This window comes from Bidens hawaiensis, unplaced genomic scaffold (genome assembly GCF_021521415.1).
Source record: "Bidens hawaiensis isolate Kalapana, Puna unplaced genomic scaffold, B.hawaiensis_p1.1 tig00015937_1, whole genome shotgun sequence".
NCBI classification, from domain to species: Eukaryota; Viridiplantae; Streptophyta; class Magnoliopsida; order Asterales; family Asteraceae; genus Bidens; species Bidens hawaiensis.
In genome coordinates, this window is record NW_027492436.1 from 287,508 (window position 1) to 311,879 (window position 24,372).

The window sequence follows — 24,372 nt, forward strand, 5'->3', positions numbered from 1 at the left end:
GGCCATGAGACTCTATATAAGGAGGTCTCCACCTCCTTATCATTGGTCATGCTCAGTAAGAGCCACCATCACTTTTTGTGTCTGTGAACAAGAAATCCTCAGGATATCTTAGCAGTCGCCTCCACACCCCCGAAACCATTGCAGGTCTCGACATTGCAGGTCGCCGGCGCAGCCGCAGAAGAAGAAGAAGATCAAGACGTGGTTCGTTCATCTCGAAAATCCGTGGAAACATCGTCATGGATCAGGTAAGATTCGTTTCGTGCTTCGACAGGAATCATGTCCGATGCTTATATAGCAAACAAGAAGGACGTTGGCGGGATGGGGTTTGGGTTCTAGTTCGCTGATAGGCTGAATGGAATGAGAAAACGGGGAGCTGTAGTGTCGGTATCGAGTGCCGTGTTTGATAGGAAGGGTGTGGTTATTCCTGAAGCTAGTAAAAGAGAGGATGTCACGGGCTGGATTTTCGAACGTGGCGTTATCGTACATTGGGGGAATTACATTGCTGATTGTGTTTAAGAGGAAAGACATGGCCGTTGATTTTTTGTCCAATAAAAAGGAGATTTGGAGGTCACCTTAATAAGGTGAATCTTTGGAATGGACAAGAGTTAACACTGGAAGGATCGTCAGCTTGAAAATACTAGGTCTGCCGGTTATGCTCAGGGAAGATTCCAATTATGATAAGACTGGTATGCTTTTTGGCATGTTGGTTTGCAATTCTAAGTTTTCATGGTCGAGGTCCGATAATTTGTCGGGGAATGCTTTGTCCTAACACATGTTGGGGCTCGAATAGAGGAAACGATTAACGTTATGTGGAAAGGAAAGGTGTACACGGTTTGGGTCATCGAAGAGTTGAGGTCGTGGGTACCCAGTTTTTCTGGTGACACGTCTTCTGAGTGAACGGGAAATTCCTTGTCGGATGATGGTGAGGATGAAGTTAATCGGGATGAGGTGTTAGAAGAGGGTGAGTTCCGACCACCTCCACCTTCTCCACCCTCATCACCGCCGACAAAGGTAGGGATGCAGCCGGAAGTCGAGGGGGCGGACTGCATATATGGGGATGGGGTAAACTTGGGAAATGATGAAAATAGGGGTAAAAAAGTTGGAGAGGACGTGCATGGGATTCATGTTCCCAAGGAGAGTATTAATATGGGGGTGGGCCCCATGAAGGAGGTATTGTGCACAAGTTCTAGATATGTGGGGGGTGGTTTTATGTCAAACACAACTATAGGTCATGAAGGTGTAGGAGGTTTAGGCCCAATTAAGACCCCCATTTCCAGGAAAAGACCTAGGGCCGCTCAATCTCCTTCCTTGAGCCCGGTGGACGTTGGGACTGTGGGTGAGAAAAGGGATTTAATGGCGGAAATTTTTGGGGAAGACGCTCAAAGTCAAAAAACAGGGGGCATGGTGGGGGATATTGTAGGTGCCAGAGAAGATAAAATGGTGGTCGAAGAGTCGGGCGACGGGGAGATTAATCACCAGTTGGAGACGAGTTCAGAAGAGGGGGGTGCCAAGTCCGCAGAGCCTAGTCAGAACTCAGCAGTGGGGTTTGAGGGTACCCGGAACTCGCCGCTGGTTAGCGCTAATTCTGAAGATTTGATTACCATGAGGTAAGTGAGACAATGAAAATTGGTACTGTAATTGGGATTGATTTAACCAAACACGGTACATTGGTGAGAACATCTATCTTGGGTGAAGGTGGTATTAACGGTGGGTTATGAATATTATGACGGTGAATATTACGGGAATCGGCGAGGCATGTAAAGCCGATTGGGTAAGGGGTCTAAAGACAAACAATGGGGTTCACTTCTTAGCAATTCAAGAAACAAAAAAAATTAACATTCCGGGTTACTTGGTTAGCCGGTTATGGGGGAAATCTGCATTTGAGTTTGATAGTGTTGATGCGGAAGGTAGATCTGGGGGAATCTTGAGTGTTTGGGACCCATCATACTTTCGGAAAGTGGGCAGAATAATACATAGGCGGTATTTGGTAACTATCGGCGAGATAAAGCCGCTAGGGTGTGATATATGCTTTGTAAATGTGTATGCGCCAAATGATTCGAGGGAGACGCAGAGTTTGTGGGCTAAACTATTGGGGTTATGATCGTCATTAAATGGTATAGTTGTGTTTATGGGAGACTTTAACGAGGTCCGGAGCTCCGTGGAAAGAAGAAACTCGGAATTCTTACAGCCTAATGCTAATGTGTTTAATGATTTCATTGAAAGAGCAGGATTGGCGGAGTATCAAATGGGAGGGGGCTTATTTACCTATATTTCCGATAATGGGGTAAAAATGAGTAAGTTGGATCGGCTGTTGTGTGTTCGGAGTTTCATAATCGGTGGCCGTAGCCTCGGTAACAGTTTTGGCAAAAGGTGACTCGGATCATAGGCCGATTCTATTATCTACGGTAAATAATAATTTTGGTCATATACCATTCCGCTTTTATAATTCGTGGATTGAACTTGAAGGGTTTGAAGAGTTCGTTTCATCCAAATGTAGCGCCTTTAGATTTGATGGGCCGGCGGACTTGGGTTTTACCACTAAGTTGAGATGGTTGAAAGGTCATATAAAAAGGTGGTTGTTGGTAGAAAAACAGAAGAAGGAAGGTCTTTATACGGTAAAAAAAAGGAGATTGAAAGTCTAGAGGGAGAGGCGGAGCATAGAATTTTGTCGGATTACGAGTTGGGGCTTAGGTCGGAGTGTGTGGCTTTCGTGAAAGAGTTTGAGAAATTAAAGTGTGCGGACTTAAGACAAAAGGCAAGGGTACGGTGGGCGGTTGAAGGTGACGAGAAATCTAAGTTGTTCCATTGTATTCTCAATGCCAATCTTAGTAGTAACATATTACATGGCCTGTCAATTAATGGAGTTTGGGAGGTAAATCCGATACTAATTAAAGAGGCAGTTTTTGGGGTTTTTGAGGAACGGTTTCGGGAACCGAAAACGGATCAGACTGTGGCAGTTTTGATGGAATCAAAAGACTAGAGGAAGGCGATGTTAGCATTTTGGACGCCCCATTTTCAGTAGTAGAAATTAAAGACGCGGTTTGGGAGTGTGATGGGGAGCGGGCACCGGGCCCTGACGGTTTCAATTTCAAGTTTCTAAAGAGATTTTGGAGTTGTTTTGAAGGTGATTTTATTAAGATATTTACTGATTTATATGCAAATAAACCGTTTAGTTTCGGATGTTTGTCCTCTTTTATTGCCTTAATTCCTAAGTCGAAAGATCCGGGTGGGTTAAATGATTGTAGACCGATCAGTTTAATTGGTTGTATGAATAAAGTTCTCTCTAAAGTGCTGGTCCGAAGGTTAAAATTAGTGATCGGTGGCTTAATATCGGAAGAGAAATCGGCGTTTATCATGAATCGGAGTATTCTTGACGGTCCGTTAATTCTTAACGAGACGTCCGCATGGTTAAAAAAGTCGCATGGGAAAGGTATGTTTTATAAAATTGATATCGAAAAGGCCTATGATTCGCTTAGTTGGTTTTACATGGATTCGGTTATGGGTCAAATGAACTTTCCATCAAAATGGAGAAGATGGGTGGTGGGGATATTGAGGGCTAGCTGGGCCTCGGTACTTGTTAACGGGTCTCCGACTCCGGAATTTTTATGTACCCGGGGGTTAAGACAAGGGGATCCACTATCCCCGTTCCTTTTTGTCATTGCAATGGAAGGGCTTTCATGGTTAATTAAAAAAGCGGTTAGGAGTGGGACTTTCAAAGGGTTACAGTGTGAGGTAGGAAGACCACTTCTTTCTCATCTTTTATATGCAAATGATGCGATCATTATTGGAGAATGGAACCGTGCCAACGTGCAAAACATGAAGAGAATTTTAAGGTGTTTTTCCTTAGTTTCGGGCTTAAAGGAAAACAGGTCAAATTTTCGGGACTGAGATGGGGGAGGTTGAATTGGGGGAAGTGGCTTCGGATTTGGGTTGCAAAGTCAGGAAGGTGCCTTTTATTTACCTCGGTTTACATGTCGGGGTGAATATGAATAGAATTCATGCATGGGAGCCGATTATTGAGGTGTTTAAAAAAAGGTTATCATTGTAAAAAGCGAAACAATTATCATATGGTGGTCGGATTACGGTGATCAAATCGGTCTTGAATTCTCTTCCCACTTACTATTTCTCATTATTCAAAGACCCGGAAGGGGTTTTGGAGAAACTCGAAAGACTTCGTAGAATTTTCTTTTGGGGAGGGTCGGAGGAGAAGACAAAGATGAATTGGGTTGCTTGGGATGTGGTTGTGGCTCCAGGTGAAGAGGGAGGTCTCGGGTTACGAAATGTTAATGTCTCACTTCTTGCTAAGTGGTGGTAGCGGTTCAAAAACGAGAAAAGTAGTTTGTGGTGGAAGTTGGTTTGGGCTAATCATAGTTCATCAAGATCATGGTCTGCTATCCCGGCGAAGATGTCCGCATCGTGTCCGTGAAACCAAATAGTAAGCCTGAATTCTACTTTTCTCTCGTTGGGTATTGACTTAAATAAGAGTTTTCGGAGCATAGTTAAGGACGGGAGAAGTACATGGTTTTGGCTTGATTGGTGGTTGGATTCGGGCCCATTATGTGTTCATTTTCCTAGACTCTTTGCCTTGGAGGAGAATAAAACTTGTGTTGTGGCCGATAGGTTGTTCATGGTTGATGGTTTCATTCGTGGGAATTGGAATTGGTCTAGGCCACCGTCCCGCGAATCAGATGTGTTGGAGCTGAGGCAGCTGCTCCAAATCTGCCTCCAAGTTCATTTGGTAAATGGTGTAGATAGGGTGGTGTGGGTCGGGGAGATTGTGAGGATTTTTCGGCCCAGTCCATTAAAAAACTAATTTCGGCCCGTTCTAATAATGACTCGGGTTTTGTGTTTGAATGGAGTAAATATCTACCAAAGAATGTGGGCATTGTGGCATGGAGAGCGGCTTTAGGTCGTTTACCAACTTTTGATGCTCTAGAAAGACGGGGAATTTCGGTGAGTACCCGGTTATGTCTGATTTGTAATGAGTTGGAGGAGTCCGTGGAACACTTATTTGTTTCGTGTAGCATGGCTCAAGCGATGTGGAGTGAGGTTGCCCAATGGTGTAAGATTCCTCCTCCGCTTTTGTTTTCCTTTCGGGATGTTTTGGATCTACACAAATTTGTACCCATGTCCTCGGAGAAAGCGAAGGCCGTCTATGCGGTGTGCTTAGTTGCAACTTGGTGCTTGTGGAAAAGGAAAAATTTATTGGTTCATGATGGGGGTCGGATCGACATAGCCGGACTTGTGGAAGAAATAAAAGTAATGTGTTTCTTGTGGGTGAAGAATAAAGGGAGGCGAAACAATCTTACGTGGGATAAATGGCGTTGTTTTAGTCTTTAGCGGTGTCGTTTGGTAATTTATAGTTGGTGTGAGTTTGGATTGTTTCTAACATGTAGTATGGTTGTAAACTTTTTTAGTTTCTTGCTAGAGTTTTGGAATTGAATTTGTTGGTCTTTCCAAAAAAAAAAAACCTTAAATACTATTTTCGTAATATATGCAGTACGTACTTATTTTAAATACTATGAAAGTAATTGGCTTTTTTTTAATGGCGACTTTTTGTGTGTAAAAGTCTTTTACATCGCAACTTATTTAATACGTAACTAGTGGTTGCACCGGCTCGTTGCACCGGACAGACATGAATATCACAACGCGGGTACACAAATCCATCATAATGACTATCATTTCAACACAAAAAAGGGTGTTGCGGCATAGGATTCATAATTAGACATTACTTTTACATTCTTAGCTTATGACTATGTAAGGTTAATCTATATACAAAAGTTGTCTGCAACACTTAAATTACGTACACAAAAAATCAAATTCCTAGGGTATTGACTATTTGAGGTTAACTTATATGCAAAAGTTGTTTAAAGAACATGAACACTCCTTTGATATTGTAATACAATAATAGCCAAGGGCTAAAACTGATTTCCTTTAAAAGCAGAGGGCTGAACATACATAAAGCTAAAGTATACTGTAGCAAGGGGTTTTGCTTTAATATGTAGTATAATTACGAAAATACCCTTGTTACTGTAGCAGCACTTCTCATTTAATATATAGTATAATATTTACACGTCTTATAAATTTATTCGTATCGTATTTATTATAAGAAATGATTTATTTAAAATTATTGTTTTATAACCTACTGAAGAAATTATATCTACAAAACTCCATAAATACTATTAACAAGTACATTTTAAACGAGTGAGAGTAACATACACATTGTTGCGTGGGTGTTAAAATTTGTAACGCTATGTCTTCACGACCCTTACAATATAGACTTAGCCCCTCAAAAGAAAATTAACATCGAACTTTTAAAGGCTATAGCCCAAAAATAAACATGAAGATTAAAACGGAAATAATGTGAAAAGTTGTTTTTACATATATCTCCGTACTATATTGAGATAATCACAAAATCTGACCATTGTAACATACTTAACTTTAACCATTTGGTGTTTGGTGCCTATTACACATGTACGTCAAGCGAACAGGCAACGTTCAAATAGAAGATGTTGGCTATTTGGAGCGTGGTATGAACAGCTTTGGTGTGGAGAATGAAGATGGTCAGCAGAGACCATCTTACGAACAAAGTGGTAGTCTATGTCAATGTGTTTTTGCTTGTTCATGTGATACGAGGTTTTGACTTAAAACAATGGACTTTTGTTATCACATATAAGGGGGTTGGACGGTCCGGTGGACAAGCATGTAATTGACGTAAGAAATGAGTTAACTAATGATGATTTTGGCGTCGGTGTTAGTCATAGCTCTATATTCAGACTCACAGCTTGACTTTGACACGGTTGGTTGCTTCTTTGAACTCCATGAGACATGGTTTCCGCCTAGATTACGTAGCGTCTATTTTCAATGCAAAAGTTCAATCCGCATCTGAGTAACCCACTAAAGCGGTTTTGGTGGTTGGTTGAATTGGTGTGAAATTAATGATATAATTTTATATTAAAAAAATGATTCACAAACTTAGGGTGTGTTTGGTACGAGGTAATGGAATGAATGGAGGAATGGAATGAGCATGGGAATGGAATGAACAACAGAATGGAATGGGTTATTACCATTCCATTATCCTGTTTGGTTAACATGGAATTGAATGAATTCAAAATTCACCAATTTTTACAACATTATATAATTAAAATTTATATTATAAAAATGATTTTTTTTATGTAAAAAAATTTCAAAATCATCTAAAACTATTTAAAATCATGCAAAAGTTTTCAAGTAACAGAAATAAAGATCATCCAAAAGTATCCAACTAACAAAATATTAAAATCATCCAAAAGCATCTCTTCCATTTGCTCGATCATTTCCAAATACATTACACAAGTCTCGGTAATGAGGGAATTTCTTTCCTCTCCATCTTTTTGCATTTGTGTGCACCTAAATAGCCACATCAACATGATTGGAATTAACAAAATAAAAAAATAATAATGCAGGACCCTCACCAACAACATCCCTGTTTAAAAAAAAATCAAGTTTCTAGTTCACCCAAATTGCTTGTGTTTCTTTTGATATGAGCTACCAAAAACCACTGTAACCAAAAGATTTGGTAAAACTAAGCAATATGGTAAAATATATTATCCTTCTTTTTATACTTCATACCAGTATTCAAAGAATCAACCAGCGTCTATATCTAAACTAATCTGTGGTTTAAAAACAAAGTCAGCAGCTTAGCTAAATTCACTTTAGTGGATTCTTTATTAGTTGGTATGCCCCTAAAATGAAGTATATAAATTAATAAGTTATATAATACCTTTACGGCCCGGTACAGTTTTTATCGACCAGTTTCGAGTCAAGGCCAAACCGTCTGATACGGTTTAAAATTTTTAAAGACTGACCGTTCAAAAAATTTTCAAAACCAACTTTAAAACCAAGCCGATGACTGAATTGATGGTCTCACCGTTTTAAACCGAACCGCGAACACCCCTAGCGATTACTATAAAAAACTACAATAAAAAAATTATTATACAATACCTGTAAATAAGCTTTCCAAACATCTTGTGGAGCATCGAGCATTTCGTTATTATAATCCCAGCCAAACCCACTTGTATTCTTACATGATAGCATATCATGTACAATAGACCAGTCACTTTTCATCGTCTTTATACGTGACTTTATATGTGGCTTTGCCTTTATGCCTGCTTCAGGAAGTAAAATTGCTAGTTGCTTCTCCACCGCTTGCAAGAAACCGGGTTTAAACCCGTTATCTGATTTGTAATGAGGACTCGAGTTAAGTACATCCAGCATGGCTGCAACAAGCTTCTCATCTTCCTTTTCATTCCACTTTCTTTTATTCTTTCCTGGACCCCTCTCAGAATCAAGTTGTGTTTTCATCATCTTCACACCAAACATCAATGTTGTATTATTAATAAAACACATAAAAAATTCATATGTATTGAAATAACCAACATAATATAACAAACACATAAAATATTCAAATTTAATCTTACAAACTTCATCTAAGTAAAAATACCAAAGTAACCTAATTAAAAACAAAGTAATCTAAATAAATCAATGATTTCTTGATGTCCATGCATTAAACATTGATGTTGCCAAATTTTGTCTAAAGTTGGTCCATTCATTCGAGGTCCCAATCGTAGTAATTTGTTCCACATGTGAGCCAAGATCTTCGTCATCCGCATCATTATTTATGTCAATAAATTCACCATCATCAAGAGGATCATATGCCATTTCTCTTCTTATAAAGTTATGTATAAGACAACATGCAAGTATAATTTTATTTTGTGTTCTAATTGGATAAAAAGATGGGCTTCTAAGTATAACCCATCTTTTCTTCAAAACACCAAAACAACGTTCGATGACATTCCTTGCGGCTGAGTGCTTCATGTTAAAGTACTCTTCAAGCATTTCCGGTCTTCGTCCATTCATCCAAACTACACTTTACAATACAGCAAGTATACTAATCATGTAGCAACGTAGTAAAGTAATTCCGGATATTGAATCCATAAACTATCAGGTCCTAGCTAACCCTACCATAGCTTTGCTATTGTTGGGATATAATGAGTACGATGATGATGATGATGATGATGATGATCAAATTTTGTTTAGTATGAGGTAATAAATAGATTTGAGAGAAAATGAAATAGAAGAGTGAATGAAATGGACAACATGATGAAATTGAGGTTATCATTCATTGTTAAGCTGTGTGAATGGAATGAATCATTACTTTTTGTTATTTGGTAGATATAAAAATAAGTGAGAATGACATACAAATGACAAATATACACCTACCTTAAAAAATACCAAATATAAAAATGGCAATGGCAGCGGCGATGGTGGTGGAATAACTTTGACTGAATAAACTATTAAATTAAATAACTAGGCGAAGTTAAAGGTCGTTGTAGTTTAGAGACTTTCACTATACTTATTAAAGTTGAAGGACATAATAATCTGAGATCTAGCACAAACATAAAGGAAGTAATTTGCACTTTACTCCTTTAGTAACAAGGTAATAATAGAGATGAGATCGGGATCGTACCCATACATATACCCGTACCTCTACCCGAAAGTACCCGTACCTAAAATCAGTAAATCTTAGTACCCATACTCGTACCTGAATTATAGGGTACGGGTACGGGTACGGGTACAGGTACGGGTACAGGTACTTTGGGTACGGTACTCGCTTTGGTACCTCTTTATTCTTTAAAAAAAATCTACACCAAATTAGGTATCGATAACGGTACGATACCGACAATCAATTATCTATAATACCAAAACCGTAATACCACAACCAAAACTAAAAATGAAACAAATTCACCATAATATAAAATCCATTCCCTTTTCCTTTTCTTAGTTTATTAATTCCTCAATTTCTACAGAAAAAAAAAAAAGTGAAAGTTAATAGATGTTATTTAATTATATACACAATTACACATACACGTTTTAATGAAATAAAAATATACGAATATACACATATAAATTGAGAATGAGCTTATTCAACTAATATATATTATGTTTTGAAAATGCCGCTTGAAAGTTAAGTCATAAATGTTAGAAACCTAATAAAAGCCCATACGTATTCTAAACGGGTACCAGCACCCGTAATACCCGTACATGTACCCGAAAGTACCCGTACCTATAATCAGTAAATTTACGTACCCATACCCGTACCCAATAGACACGTGCAGGTACAGGTACGGGTACTGAACATGTACGGGTACGGGTATTTCGGAAAAAAAGCTCATCCCTAGATAATAAGGTATTGCTAAACCCTTCCAACGACTCCACACCGAAACCACCTTTACTTTTTTGACACCAACAACAAATTCCATGGCGCCCAGCGCATTTTTCTTTCTTCCTTCCACCCAAAAAAAGGAGGGCCGAAATTGCTCCCATTCTTTGAATACTCCCACCAGAACACGAAAGAGCAACATATAAAAAATACCTAGAGCACTAGGTATCGATTTTTTATCAATAATAAATGAGCTTCAATGGAGAGAAGAGACGATTTCCATATTTACGCGATATCGTATGTCCAAAATTGAAAAGGAATCATATAAACTCTTTTTTACGCGGTCAAGCTCATCCACACACACCTCCTAAACTTTTATCCCAATAATTGTGTCGTCTCCTTTTATTTTAAAGTTGAGAATGAAAGAACCTAGAGTTTTCATCGCCAACTTCGGCCACATATTCTTGTATTTTAAGGCCATTTATGATGTTTCGTTAGACTTCAATTTTATCTAGCTAGAGTCTAACTAGAGTTTGGATTTTTAATATCGAAATTGTCCAACCCTCACAAATCTCAAACTCTAACTGGAGCTCGGTGTTCATATCATTACTTGATTTATAATTTGTTTAACCCGAATCTACAATGCATTTTCTAAATGTGTAATTTTTTCTCTGAACTTATTCATACCCCTATCACTTATCTCCGAGTGCCATGAATATATAAAAACTTCATCCAAACCATCTGATTCGAGCCACGAGCTATAAAACTGATACTGAACTCCATCATAATTTACAATGCTCAATTATATAGTGTAGTTTTTTTTTAATTCCGAAAAAAAATTATCAACGTTTTAAAACAATTTAAAAACTTGAAAATGGTCAAAAAAAAAATTTATGTGTTATGAGTGATCTAGGTTATGTAATTATAATTATGTCACATTATATTTGCTTTAAATGAAGTCAATGACCAAGATCCCATTTTACAATTTGTATATGATAAAAAAATCTTTGTTATTTAAACATTTTCAAAAAATAAATTAGAAAACAGAACAAAACAAAAGAAAATAAGACCCACATGTCCAATTTTTAAGTGCTTTAATTAATGTAGCATATGACACATCTTTTTCCTATTATAAATCATAACCAGTTAAATATACAAGAACAATGAAAGAAGAAAACACATTACATCAGACCAACAAAAAATGAGAGAAGACCAAGAAGCAAACTCTACTCAAGATCCACTAATTCAAAGCCAGTTTAATGATGAAAACTTGCATCAAGAAGATGGTGATTTAAGAACACAAGTGGTTAATGAAGTGAAAAAACAAATAGGATTAGCAGGACCATTGGTAGCAGTAAGCTTGTTGCAATACAGTTTGGAAGTTATATCAATCATGTTTGTTGGTCATCTTGGTCAACTTCCTCTATCTAGTGCTTCAATGGCCACTGCCTTTGCTTCAATGACTGGTTTCAGTGTCTTGGTCAGTTATTGTTTTCTGTTACATATTAAATTGCATGTTTTGTCCTTTAGTTCACTTTGACTTTCTACCACATATAGTGTGTTAGTTACATTAGTGGATTTTGAAGCAGACAATGATATGTTTGAACTTTGTAACTAATAATGTTACATTAGTGGACAAACAGAAATAGAATTTGTTTATATTTTGGGGTGCCCACAAGGAGGAAAAAATCTTGTTATTGTAAAAAGAATATTTAAAAAAAAGGTGGTCCAAAATGGGAATAGCCACCTCTCCCTCCACTTTTTTCAGAACCCCAGTCATATTTTTCACTTTTCTAGTTTAGGTAGTTAACTTGAAAGCATACCAATTGTGGACAGGACACCGAGTTTGTTGTTAGATAGGCCATGTTAAAGGCGAAATCAAGGAAAATTACTAAGCACGAGAAGACGTGTGTTGAGAATCAACACGCCTTCATTTCTTTTGCTTTCGATACATTTGGGTCTACATTAAGAGAGAAAAAAAATACCATGTGACACAAGTTAGGTTTTGTAGTGGAGGGCTACAAAAAGGGTTGACACTTGGAGTCGCGTTAGCACTTAGCAGTGGGACGATTTTCATTTAAGGGGTGTAGTGGTGTTGTAGTCATTTGCCGCCCCCTTTTTAATTACTTATTATTTTTTCATAACAAATTAGGGCGACAAATCTATATCGCCCCCTCCACTTATCGCTCTAATATTAACAGGGGGCGGTATTGTAGCTCCTTGTCGCCCAAAAAACCACCAACTATCGTCCATTACGCATAGTCTTAGAGTGGTCTTCATTTTTCTTTTTCTATTTACAAAATCAAATCTTTGATTTGACATGGAAACATAGAGGGCGTCAATGGGAATGACGACCTGTGACCTATCCCAACCTCGTACAGCTAACAAAACTAGATTTGGCCGGAGAGGTCGTCATTTCTATTGACAACCGTCCTTTGTGTTGCAATAGCATGTTTTTTCCCCTTGTGACGCATGAAAAGGGTACCCAAAATAACTTTTTAAAAAATTACATAAATAAGAAAGTGAATACTATTGAGAAAAAGTTAATAAATCTTACCATCTAGCCCTTTTTATATTTTAAATTTAAATTTGTCATGTCAACTTTCTAAAGCTGATTGAATTTAAAATCAAGGATCTAGACGATGAATTTAGATCTGTCACTTAGGCGGTTTGTCACATACTCCGACCTGTTGAGACATTTCCGTCTATTACTTTATGGTCCTCATAGCTCTAAACATAACGCAAGTTATGTCTTTTTTAAGTTGGGCTTCTTTCTAGCCCGATAGTCAGTCTGCCAACTCTTGGATCAACTTTGTATCAATTTTTTTTTTCTTTTATAGTTGGGACTGGGAAGTGCATTAGAAACATTATGCGGACAAGCGTTTGGAGCTAAACAATACCACATGCTCGGGATTCAAATGCAAAGAGGAATGATCACTCTAACCGCGCTAAGCATTCCTCTAGCAATCATGTGGTTCTACACAACCACAATCTTCATAGCTCTTGGTCAAGATCACGAAATATCAACCGGGGCGGGAATGTTTATGCGTTGGATGATTCCAAGTGTGTTCGCCTACGGTTTACTTCAATGTCTAAATAGATTTCTTCAAACACAAAACATTGTGGTTCCTATGATGATTAGTTCTGGTGTGACAGCTTTGTTCCACATACTTTTATGTTGGGTGTTAGTGTTTAAACTCGGGTTAGAAATCAAGGGGGCTGCATTGGCGAATACTATATCGAATTGGATAAACGTTGTTTTGTTGGGAGCTTATGTGAAACTGTCTCCGGCTTGTAAACACACGTGGACCGGTTTTTCAAAAGAAGCTTTGAATGATGTTATTGGTTTCCTTAAACTTGCGGTTCCGTCAGCATTTATGATTTGGTATGCTTACTTCCTCAAAAATAAAAAATATAAAAATAAAAATAAAAAGATAAAAAAATTTATAAAAAAAAATGGGAATTTAAACTCTTGTATAACCGGACAATATGAATAAAACGATTTAATAGGTTGCATGTAGTAATAATGAACTTCGAGTGATTTCAACCTGTTTGGCTCGTTCCCCTTTTAGCTAAATTTGTTGACTTAGACCGTTGACCTGTTTGAGATAAAACATAACGACGTTGTATATCTAAAGTACTTTGACAATGTTGTGTTGCAGCCTTGAATTTTGGTCATTCGATATGGTTGTTTTGTTATCCGGTCTTCTTCCAAATCCAAAGTTGGAAACATCCGTTTTATCGATCAGGTTGATTTTGTTATATTTGTCGTTAAGATTTGTAGTTAAAAAAAAAACCTTTAGTTTTATGTTTGGTTTGTTGTTTACATTTTAACAGCCTTAACACATGTTGGATGGTGTACATGATCTCTGTGGGGCTTGGTGGAGCAATAAGGTTAGTACAACTAATGACCATTTAGTTAACGCGCATATGTTCTACATATAACATGTATTTATCCGTTATAGTACACGAGTTTCAAATGAATTAGGGGCTGCAAGACCGGAAGCTGCCCGTTTGGCTCTTTGTGTAGTGGTTGTAATTGCGATTTTGGAAGGTGTGATAGTTGGAAGCGTTACTCTTCTTGTACGCAATGTTTGGGGAAGGTTATATAGCAATGACGAAGAAGTTATCAAATATGTTGCAAAAATGATGCCATTGCTTGCATTGTCGGATTTCTTGGATGGGTTCCAGTGCGTTCTTTCAGGTACTTGATATACCAGTTGACATAAAACGGAATAAGAAATAATAATGAATTATTCTCAGAGAGAGAAAAACGATATATTATTGAATGCTCAAACCATTACATCAAGCACTCTTTATATGGTAAATCTGAAATTTTTTAGTCAAATGAAACATAGGTGCTGCAAGAGGATGTGGGTGGCAAAATGTTTGTGCAATTATAAATCTTGGAGCTTACTACATTGTGGGAATTCCTTGTGCAGTGCTCTTCGCTTTTATCCTCCACGTCGGAGGCATGGTAAGATCTGCTTCCTTATATTTAACTTCGTCGAGTGTGAACTCAAAGGACGAATCACATGTCCTTTTGACGGTGATTATGTGATTTTGAATCATCTAAACCAAGGTAGACGATCGTGTATTTAGTTGTTATTTATGAGGTGTTTCAGGGGCTATGGATGGGTATCATCTGTGCACTTTCTGTACAGGTTGTAGCACTCATTGCTATTAACTTGTCGACTAATTGGACCGACAAGGTACATTAACTCCGTTTAAGTTCATCCTGATAATAAACCTAAGCAACCTTACGCGCTAATGGTTATGATTTTTATTGTTTCAGGCGATTAACAGAGTTCAAACAAGCATTACCACAGAATAACTTCACGGAGTTGACTTTCGGTTTGACCTCGTGTACTTATTGCTCTAGAAAAACAAGAAAACAGTATCTTATGTATTGACATTAAAAAGCCGAAAACCAGATTTTGCAGAGGATTAACCTCAGTCTCCATTTCATTGCAATAAAACTCGAAAAACATGGATCCACAAAAAATCACAAGTTTTTTTAAAATTAAACTCCAGGCACATTCAGCGCCACATCAGTAAAAATTATTTCATTCTTTTTCGCAACTATCAGTGAATAAACAAACAAACATCTAAGCAGCATTTTCCTTAGCAATCTTCTCAGCCTTTGCAATAACCTCGTCGATTCCTCCAACCATATAAAACGACTGCTCAGGTAAATCATCATACTTCCCATCCAACACTCCCTGCATGGTCAACTCACCCGATTAGCAACTATTCAATAACATTTTAATATATAAAAATTTATATATACATATATATAATATATATAAATGCTGACCTGGAAGCTGCCAATGCTTTCTTTGAGTTCCACGTATTTACCGGGGGCACCAGTGAAGACTTCAGCAACATGGAAAGGTTGACTCAAGAACCTTTGAATTTTACGGGCACGTGCGACGGTCAACTTGTCGTCTTCACTGAGCTCGTCCATTCCGAGAATGGCGATAATATCTTGGAGATTTTTGTAATTTTGGAGAACCTTTTGTACACCACGAGCGGTGTTGTAGTGGTCTTCCCCCAAAATGTGTGGTGAGAGCATACGGGATGTGGAATCGAGTGGGTCCACAGCAGGGTAGATACCAAGTTCAGAGATCTGTCATGTGTAAAATCAGTATGAGCTAAACACAAAATTAAAGGTAGCCAATAGAAACCCATGAACCAGCCAAAATACACGGCTAATAACTTTCATTTTTGAATATTAATTAAATAATTATAAAAATTTCAAAGCGCAAAAAAAAACAAAAACAAAAAAAAATCTTTTAACCAAATCCATTGTCAAAACTAAAAAAATATAAATCAAACGGTTATTAAAAAAGCTAAAAACTAATTATTTGGCCCGAAAACATGTGTGCCCAAATGTCAAAACCGAAACCAAACATCTTCTAAATATCAAACAGTTTTCAAAAACTAAAAAAATTGAATTTTCAGATTTAGATTCAACCCGATGAAAAAAATGGATTACCTGTCGGGAAAGCACAGTTGTGGCATCCAAGTGAGCAAAGGTTGTGGCGGGAGCAGGATCGGTCAAATCATCAGCAGGCACATAAATAGCTTGAACGGATGTAATTGAACCTTTCTTAGTTGTGGTGATACGTTCTTGAAGCCCTCCAAGATCGGTAGCCAAAGTTGGTTGGTAACCGACAGCGGATGGAATACGACCAAGTAAAGCAGACACCTCAGAGTTAGCCTGCAAATTAAAAAACATAGTTCTACCTTAATCCCAAACTCATTAACAGACAAATTTGTTAACTTTCACAAAAGAAAAAATATTTTATTACCTGGGTGAACCGGAAAATGTTGTCAATGAAAAGAAGCACATCCTGTCCTTCAGCATCTCTGAAGTGTTCGGCCACAGTCAAACCAGTCAATCCGACACGAGCACGAGCACGAGCACCTGGGGGCTCGTTCATTTGACCATACACAAGCGCACACTTGCTTTCACTCTACAAACATAAAGGTAAAAGCATCAGTTTACAGTACAAAATCAAAAATGTGAAAGCAAATCTCATAAAAAAATTAAACTACGATATACAAACCTGCTTATCACCTAGCTTAATGACGCCACTTTCCATCATTTTCCTGTATAAATCATTACCCTCTCGGGTACGTTCACCAACACCAGCAAAAACAGAGAAACCACCTATCAAAAAATAAAAAGGTAAATTAATTTGTATGCATGTTAATCAAATAAAAAGGTTAAAACTTTAATTTTGCATCTACAAACCATGGGCTTTAGCAACGTTGTTGATAAGTTCCATAATAAGCACGGTTTTTCCTACACCAGCACCGCCAAACAAACCAATCTTTCCTCCCCTTTGGTATGGAGCTAGAAGATCAACAACCTTGATTCTGGATTTATAGGCCGATCAAATGATGGCTCTACCTTGATTCCAGTGACAAGGATCTGTTGCTCTGTTGCTTGCTCAACGAAAGCAGGAGCTTCTCTGTGAATTGGCAAGTAGTGGTCGGTTTCTGTTGAAAAGAAACGAAAATGTTAAGATATAAATCACAAAAAAAAACATCTTATGCACAGGAAAAAATAAAATAATAAAACTTACTAATTTCGCCTCTGTGATCAATAGGCTCTCCAATAACATTGATGATACGACCAAGAGTTGCTCTACCAACAGGCACCTATAAAAAAAGTCGAAATTAGGCCGATAAAACTTTGCATGGTACAGTTTAACCTTGTTTACTGTATGTTAAAAAAGACACTACACAAACCTTGTTAATTGAAATTTCTTTTGACAAACTTGTGAAAAAAGAAGATGGCACGACACAAATCTTGTTAATTGTAACTCTTTAGAAAAAATTGTGAAAAAACAAGATAAATGAATAAACAGACAGTCAGACACGACACAAACCTTCTTAATTGTAATTTCTTATGAAAAACTTGTGAAAATAAAGATATATGAATATGGATCCCATCCTTAAACAACTACTATTCAGCAAAATCAAAGTCAAATACGCAACAACAATATCATAAACACTTGAATCAAAATCAGAAAAATAAGCTGTGTACTACAAAAAAAATCAAAGTACAAACAAAATCATTATGTAAAAACATGGTTGTAAAAATCCCGATTAATCACCAATTGATCCCAAATAATCCCACCAAAGGTGCACAAACCGTTTCAACCCCTAAACCACTTCGGTTTGAAACCAGTTCGACTTGGTCAACAAAAGTCAAAACCGGTTTACAATCAGTTTCAATTCGAGTTAAAACCAGTTTGGTTTGGTCAAAAAAAGTCAAAACCGGTTTACTATCTGTTTCAATTCGAGTTAAAACCAGTTTGGTTTGGTCAAAAAAAGTCAAAACCGGTTTACTATCTGTTTCAATTTGGGTTAAAACCAGCTTGGTTTGGTCAGCAAGAGGCAAAACAGGTTTACAATCAGTTTCAATTTGGGTTAAAACCAGCTTGGTTTGGTCAACAAAAGGCAAAACAGGTTTACAATCAGTTTCAATTTGGGTTGAAACCAGTTTGATTTGGTCAAAAAAAGTCATAGCCGGTTTACAATCTGTTTCAATTTGGGTTGAAACCAGTTTGGTTTGGTCAAAAAATGTCAAAACCGGTTTACAATCAGTTTCGATTTGAGTTGAGACCTGTTTGGCTTGGTCAAAAAAAGTCAAAACCGGTTTACGATCGGTTTTGATACGAGTGGAAACCAGTTTTTGGATCAGTTTACAATCGCTTTTAAACTGGTTTTGTACCATCTTTACCAGTTTCGGTTCGGTTAACCGGTTCGAAACCAGTAGAATTACAAACCAGTTCCAAACCTACGGTTTCAATCAGGTGATCAGGTCCAAACTGGTTTCTAGATAATCGGTTCCAAACCCGTTCATTTCAAGCCGGTCCATATTAATCTCAATTATTTCTAATTTATCCGGATTAATCACTAACCCCACCCCCTATCGCCGATTCCCGCATCATTTCGTAAAAAGCAATAAAGCAGGCGTAAACACAAACTTATAAAACTTAGCTGCATTTCAACGCAGTTGACTTTCCACAAATCAAAATCAAATTAATATCCATAACACCTAGATCTAATACAATCAACCAACACGCGTTGACCACTAACCGTAATCGGAGACCCGGTGTTGAGAACGCGTTGACCTCTAACCAATCCTTCAGTTCCATCCATAGCAATGGTCCTAACCATATTCTCACCCAAATGCTGAGCCACTTCAAGCACCAGCCTTATCGAGTTATCCAACACCTCTAACGCCGTCAGTATCGGCGGCAGCCCTTCACTAAACCTCACATCCACCACCGCACCGATCACCTGGCACACCTGTCCGATCGCACCAGCTCCAGTAAACTCATCGGTTATCTTTCCGGCTGCGGCAGATCCTACTCCGCCGGTGGTCGGCGGTGGCTTGGCCGGAGCGGCGGCGGAGGTGGAGTGGTTGACTGTACGGGTAAAGAAGGGGTTAGGGTTAGGGTTTGATTGGGATAGGGCGCGTGCGGCGCGTGGGAGTGGAGATCGGGATGGTGATCGGAGGGAGGAGCGGAGGAGGGTGGCGGCGAGCCGCCGTGAAGCCATGACGGAGGAAATGAGAGAGAAATGAAATGAGAGGATGCTAGGGTTTGAAAACCGAGTTGACTCGGTCAGATGGAGTGTGCGTGGGGTGTTGGTGTGGTTTATATTGTGGCGTTTTGTGTGAGTGAAAAGATCATTTTCATTAATGTTCTTTCCAACTTTTATTTATTTGGGTCATAAGACCATCCACTATGGTGGGGCTTCGACGCCCCTCTATCGTCTACGTTAGCGTTACGTAAGCACCGAGGGCATCGAAGCCCCACCCCAAAGATGCCCCGCTATGGTTGAATCCCTTAAGGACGCCCCTATTATACATATATATGCATATGTATGTATGTGTGTGAGAGAGAGAGATGGAGAGAGCTGCTGAGAGGGGGCCCACCAAACTCTTTCATCCGCGCCGGCCAACACATCGATCGGATTGTTGGCGCCCACCCTCCAACCGCGCCCCACTGCGGGCCCAAAAAATCGCCCCCACCAAGCCCCATAGCGGATGGTCTAATTCCCTAAGTATGAATGTGAGGATCATTTTTATTTCGGTTAATACGTGAGGTTGTAATTTTAAATCTCGAGCTCATTTAGGTTTTCATCTCATTGTGTATTATATTAGATCGTTTTGTTCTTGTAATGATTTAATGATTGTCAAGTGTCAGCTGGCGGTATGGTTCCCCGGTGGAACGTCTAAGTCAAACTCTGAAGTCAGGTTAAAACAGCATAATCTGGACTCTCCAAATTTAGAGAGTGTGGTGTCCTAAATACAACAAAGTCGTCATTTAAAAAAAATGAATGTGTGATCATTAGTTTACTTTTTTTTGTGTTTAGATCATCGCACTCTTCAAGTTTGAAGAGACTCGTTGTCCACTCTGATCAAACTATGCTGGCTTTAGAGTGGCTTGGGTGTTTCCTCGAGAAAACATACAACATAGGCGCAAACTGCCAATTGGCAGTTGTTGTGTTGCCATAAAAGCATAACTCTCTAGTGTAACAAACGGTGGGATGAAAACCCGGTGGCTTGGATTCGAACTAACAATCCTGCAACGCCCGACTCAAATCATTCATTGACATATTCATCAAAAGTGACCCAAGTTTTCTTACCACTACGCCTCAAGTGGTCGATTACATAATTTATTTATTTTGTGTTTACAAAATGTTCGTTACAAATTTGTTAATTTCGATCTTTTTAAGGCTCAATGTTATAAAAATAATTATAAATAAATAAGAACTACTTGTAAGCCGTAAGAGACATAAAGCATACAAAGAAATGACAATGGCAAAGCAAAGAGGCTTTTACAACCGACTAAATCAGAAAATTAATGAAATTAAACATGAATCATTTTTCCCACTCCAAGCCCACATGTTTACTCCTATACTTAAACCAAAAAGACGAAGTTAGTTGTCTTGATATCTACCAAATTGCCTACCGAGAATGATTTATTATTAAAATTAAAAATCTTATCATTTCGAGCCTTCTAAATCATCCAACATGTGACTAATAAAATTGCTCTGATCGCTTCACTTTCCACCACATTATTTTTAGATGGTTTGATAATATAACGTAAAAGCATAAGGGTAAGTTATTCGTACATATAATGGCCAATTCAATGGGTGATTGTATTCGATTTCAAAAGGTGATACCAAAGTCTTAACGAATACACATAAACATGTCTTAAAGTTGGTGATATGTTAATAGTGTTTTATGATCATGTTATTAAGTTTAGCAATGTTAAGATTACTCATTTCCAGGTAAGGGTGCAAACGAGGTGAGTTGCTCGCGAGCAACTTGAGATATGATCAATAAAACTCGAAACGAGCCAAGCTGGAAATTTATTAAAAGATCTCAAAATTAGCCAAGCTCGGCTTGTTTACACCTCAATTTCCAAGCTTAATTCAACAGAAACCGAAAAACAATTTCATTTGATATGCAGCCCCATTAGATCTTTAATCAAATCAGACTTTATATCCTCAAATTATTATTGTAAAATTGTGTTTTTACAACCAATTTAGGGCATGGGAATTGTCTGGGATGGTGAAGATGGTTATGTAGTACACTATTACTGGTACGAATTGTGTGCATGTTCGGCTCGTTCTTTTAAGGTTGTTTGTTTTCTTATGAATGTGTACATGTGTTGAGCATGCGGCTTTTGCTAGAGCTAAACAAGTTTAAGCACCTGAGTCAACTGGTTCTGCGGTCAAAGACAGATGGCTGAGGAAGTTACTTCTGTTCTTGTTGGCAATGGAGTACATAATGAGATGATATTGAAGAACTTTTGAGGTTCGGTGACAACCATGGGTTGGATGGTAAAACTAGTTCATGTAAGGCGGCACCAGTTGCTTCGGGTTGAAACATTTTATATTAATCTGTAAAAAACTCGTCATTTCAATCCAAATACACTTTCAATGGTGTGGCAAACTCACCAAAGGTCTCATGTTTAATTTCATTTACTTGGAACTAGTAAAAGGTTGTAATCAAGTTACACTGTGAACTTGTTTTAACACCGATGTGTTTTCATTCCACAGCCGACGAGCGATGCTTGAAAACGTGCATCACATCACATCACATATGCAAGGCGTTAATAAAAATTAAAACCAAAAGATTATTTATTGGTAATGTTATAACTTGATGGTCAGAATTGATATTTGTTCAAATACACGAACTCATTGCTCAAGTGATGGCCTGGCTTAATAACAAACTCAAGGCCCATGGCATCTGCTGCAAATCTAAATTGTTCAAATACAGGTCAACTGACATCAAGCGCGCCGACCAAAGAGCGCAAACTAAAACGGGCCACAAATGGGTTGTCCGGACCCGGTTCACCAATGTATAAACATTGACAAAGCACCTTTTTAACAAACTTTTCAACATAAAAGATTCAAGCTCAATACATCAAGACATACAGAAAGTAAGAAACTGATAATCAATTCATGGTCAGTAAGTTACAAGAACAACAATTTGCCAGCAAAGGAGATCAGTTCAAATAGGTAAAAGAAAGATAGTAAGTGATAGAACAAGTGCATTTCAAACAATCGAAATATTAGACCTAAACAATCTGACCCTCTTCAGCTTCATCACTATCCACCCTCAGATTCCCGCCTTCGGGAAGACCACTTCCATTCGGTTGCACATCATTATGATGATCACGATGACGATGTTCTTTGTTATCAGAGTCATGGCTACGAGACCTACGATGATGCTTATGCCTTTTAACACCGTCTTCAAAGTTAGAATCATCCGAATCACTCGAGTCCGAACGTCTATGACGTTTATGATGATGGTGACGATGATGATGATGCCTCGAATGCCTTCTTTTCCTCATCCTTTCATCCTCCGATTCCTCACTCGAACAATCCGAATCCCGAGACCTCGCTCGCCGATCATGACGCTTATCATGCCTCGAGCGTCTCCTCTCAACTTCATTTTCATCCGAACTCTCACCGTCATCACTCGAACTCGACGACCTCCTCTTCGCTCTCCGTTTCGACCTCTTTTCTTTCCTATGTTTCTTATGACTCTTCCTCTTTGACTTTTTGACTTCCCGGCTGCTATCGCTTTCACTGTCGCTATCGTACGACACGGATCTTCGCTTATGCTTTTTCTGTTTCTTTTCGTTGGCTTCGATCGCAGCTTCGAGCTTCTGCTGCCATTTCAAAGGGGCTTCTTGTTTTGCCAACACGCGCTTCTTTTTCTCCTCAACCAACTGGATAAACGACTTGCCGTCCATTCAGATGTAAAAACCAACTTAAAATCTGCATTTTGGTATGATGATGACCAGAAGTGCATCTCAAAAAGAGAATACGACACAATGTTAGTTACTTCATCCTAAAAATCCAATCTTTATATAAATCGATAAAATATTTAAACATGCGACAAGTCTACTTCAAGAATATGTAAAGTTATATAACAGAATAACGAGTATTGGTTTGGGACTCTTACCTTATATGAACAGCCGTAAAACCAAAGTTTGAGATTACTTGAGAACGTAAAATCCCAAACTTGTAAATGTCAAATCTACGAAAGAATCTGCAAAAATTTCATATCGCTTTCAGTCTACAATTATGACAGAATTCAATATGCTACAAAAACTGATAAAACTTAATATTGCTAAAACACAACTAAATAGTGAAACACACCTGGTACAGCAATTAGTGATAATATAGATAAAGTTAGTTAATTTAAACATCCAATTAACAAAACCCAAATTAGTCAACCCTTAGATTCAAATAACAAAACAAACCCACATCATCTTTTACAAAATTCAACACTAAAAACCTAAATTGACCAACACCCACATCAAATCAAACCCTAAAATCAAGAACCCATTAACTTAAACATCCAATTAACAAAACCCTAATTAGTCAACCCTTAGATTCAAATAACAAAACAAACCCAGATCATATTTTACAAAATTCAATACTAAAAACCCAAATTGACCAACACCCACATCAAATCAAGCCCTAAAATCAAGAACCCATCAATTTAAGCATCCAATTAACAAAACCCACACCAAATTAAACCCTATAAACCCAAATTGACCAACACCCACATCAAATCAAACCCTAAAATAAAAAACCCATCAATGTTTTTTTGTCCAATTATCAATTTTTTTTGTCCAATTAACAAAACCCTAATTAGTCAACGCGAACAAATTAACAATTAACAAACCCTAAAAACCCAAATTGACCAACACCCACATCAAATCAAGCCCTAAAATAAAAAACCCATCAATTTAAACATCCAATTAACAAAACCCCCCAATTGGTCAACGCGAACAAATTAACAATTAACAAACCGTAAAAACCAAAATTGACCAACACCCACATCAAATCAAGCCCTAAAATCATAAACCCATCAATTTAAACATCCAATTAACAAAACCCCCAATTGGTCAACGCGAACAAATTGACAATTAACAAACCCTAGATGCATAAATTATGATCCAAAAGGAGGGAAAACATAACAAGATTGAAATTGACGTACCTTTAAAGAGTTTTGAAGAAGAAAGTTGGAAACTTTGGATCAGATGAATTGGGGTTTATAAAAGCAGATTCAATTTGGTCTTCGTAAGCTTCACCCACGTTATTATGTATCTGGAAGC

General features: G+C 38.0%; 4 protein-coding genes across 6 annotated transcripts; 1 reads left to right on the top strand and 3 right to left on the bottom strand.

Moving 5' to 3' along the window:
- Positions 1-7,281: 7,281 nt before the first annotated feature.
- On the bottom strand, positions 7,282-8,700 carry LOC143550205 (uncharacterized protein At2g29880-like). Its single transcript, XM_077040903.1, has 4 exons — positions 8,563-8,700; positions 8,460-8,468; positions 7,984-8,346; positions 7,282-7,389 (listed from the first exon to the last, which is right to left on the bottom strand). The coding sequence occupies exons 1-4, from the start codon at positions 8,698-8,700 to the stop codon at positions 7,282-7,284; spliced, it is 618 nt and encodes a 205-aa protein (XP_076897018.1).
- Positions 8,701-11,316: 2,616 nt separating this feature from the next.
- LOC143550197 (protein DETOXIFICATION 16-like) lies at positions 11,317-14,937 on the top strand. Its single transcript, XM_077040891.1, has 7 exons — positions 11,317-11,681; positions 13,042-13,586; positions 13,864-13,950; positions 14,039-14,095; positions 14,167-14,405; positions 14,560-14,678; positions 14,827-14,937. The coding sequence occupies exons 1-7, from the start codon at positions 11,403-11,405 to the stop codon at positions 14,920-14,922; spliced, it is 1,422 nt and encodes a 473-aa protein (XP_076897006.1). The 5' UTR covers positions 11,317-11,402; the 3' UTR covers positions 14,923-14,937.
- A 199-nt stretch (positions 14,938-15,136) lies between these two features.
- On the bottom strand, positions 15,137-19,369 carry LOC143550196 (ATP synthase subunit beta, mitochondrial-like). Its single transcript, XM_077040890.1, has 9 exons — positions 18,818-19,369; positions 17,296-17,371; positions 17,121-17,209; positions 16,962-17,079; positions 16,774-16,877; positions 16,516-16,680; positions 16,200-16,424; positions 15,519-15,830; positions 15,137-15,423 (listed from the first exon to the last, which is right to left on the bottom strand). Exons 1-9 carry the CDS (start codon positions 19,280-19,282, stop codon positions 15,310-15,312), a joined length of 1,668 nt encoding a protein of 555 aa, XP_076897005.1. The 5' UTR covers positions 19,283-19,369; the 3' UTR covers positions 15,137-15,309.
- A 2,870-nt stretch (positions 19,370-22,239) lies between these two features.
- Positions 22,240-24,372, bottom strand: LOC143550203 (uncharacterized). Of its 3 annotated transcripts, none has more exons than XM_077040901.1 (3): positions 24,255-24,372; positions 23,211-23,297; positions 22,240-23,023 (listed from the first exon to the last, which is right to left on the bottom strand). In XM_077040901.1, the coding sequence occupies exon 3, from the start codon at positions 22,996-22,998 to the stop codon at positions 22,318-22,320; it is 681 nt and encodes a 226-aa protein (XP_076897016.1). In that variant the 5' UTR covers positions 22,999-23,023; positions 23,211-23,297; positions 24,255-24,372; the 3' UTR covers positions 22,240-22,317. The 3 variants fall into 3 exon arrangements, with proteins under 3 accessions (XP_076897016.1, XP_076897015.1, XP_076897013.1); XM_077040898.1 differs by having other exon boundaries at positions 22,248-23,057; XM_077040900.1 differs by lacking the exon at positions 24,255-24,372 and having other exon boundaries at positions 23,211-23,328.

Coding starts and splice junctions, on each gene's coding strand:
- LOC143550205 (XM_077040903.1), bottom strand. CDS start 8,700: ATGGCATATGATCCTCTTGATGATGGTGAATTTATTGACATAAATAAT. Junction 7,390..7,983: donor TTTGGAAAGCTTATTTACAG/GTATTGTATAAT, acceptor GTGGCTATTTAG/GTGCACACAAATGCAAAAAG.
- LOC143550203 (XM_077040901.1), bottom strand. CDS start 22,998: ATGGACGGCAAGTCGTTTATCCAGTTGGTTGAGGAGAAAAAGAAGCGC.
- LOC143550197 (XM_077040891.1), top strand. CDS start 11,403: ATGAGAGAAGACCAAGAAGCAAACTCTACTCAAGATCCACTAATTCAA. Junction 11,682..13,041: donor TGACTGGTTTCAGTGTCTTG/GTCAGTTATTGT, acceptor TTTCTTTTATAG/TTGGGACTGGGAAGTGCATT. Junction 14,406..14,559: donor GTTCCAGTGCGTTCTTTCAG/GTACTTGATATA, acceptor AATGAAACATAG/GTGCTGCAAGAGGATGTGGG.
- LOC143550196 (XM_077040890.1), bottom strand. CDS start 19,282: ATGGCTTCACGGCGGCTCGCCGCCACCCTCCTCCGCTCCTCCCTCCGA. Junction 17,210..17,295: donor TGATCACAGAGGCGAAATTA/GTAAGTTTTATT, acceptor TCTTTTCAACAG/AAACCGACCACTACTTGCCA. Junction 16,425..16,515: donor ACATTTTCCGGTTCACCCAG/GTAATAAAATAT, acceptor TTTAATTTGCAG/GCTAACTCTGAGGTGTCTGC.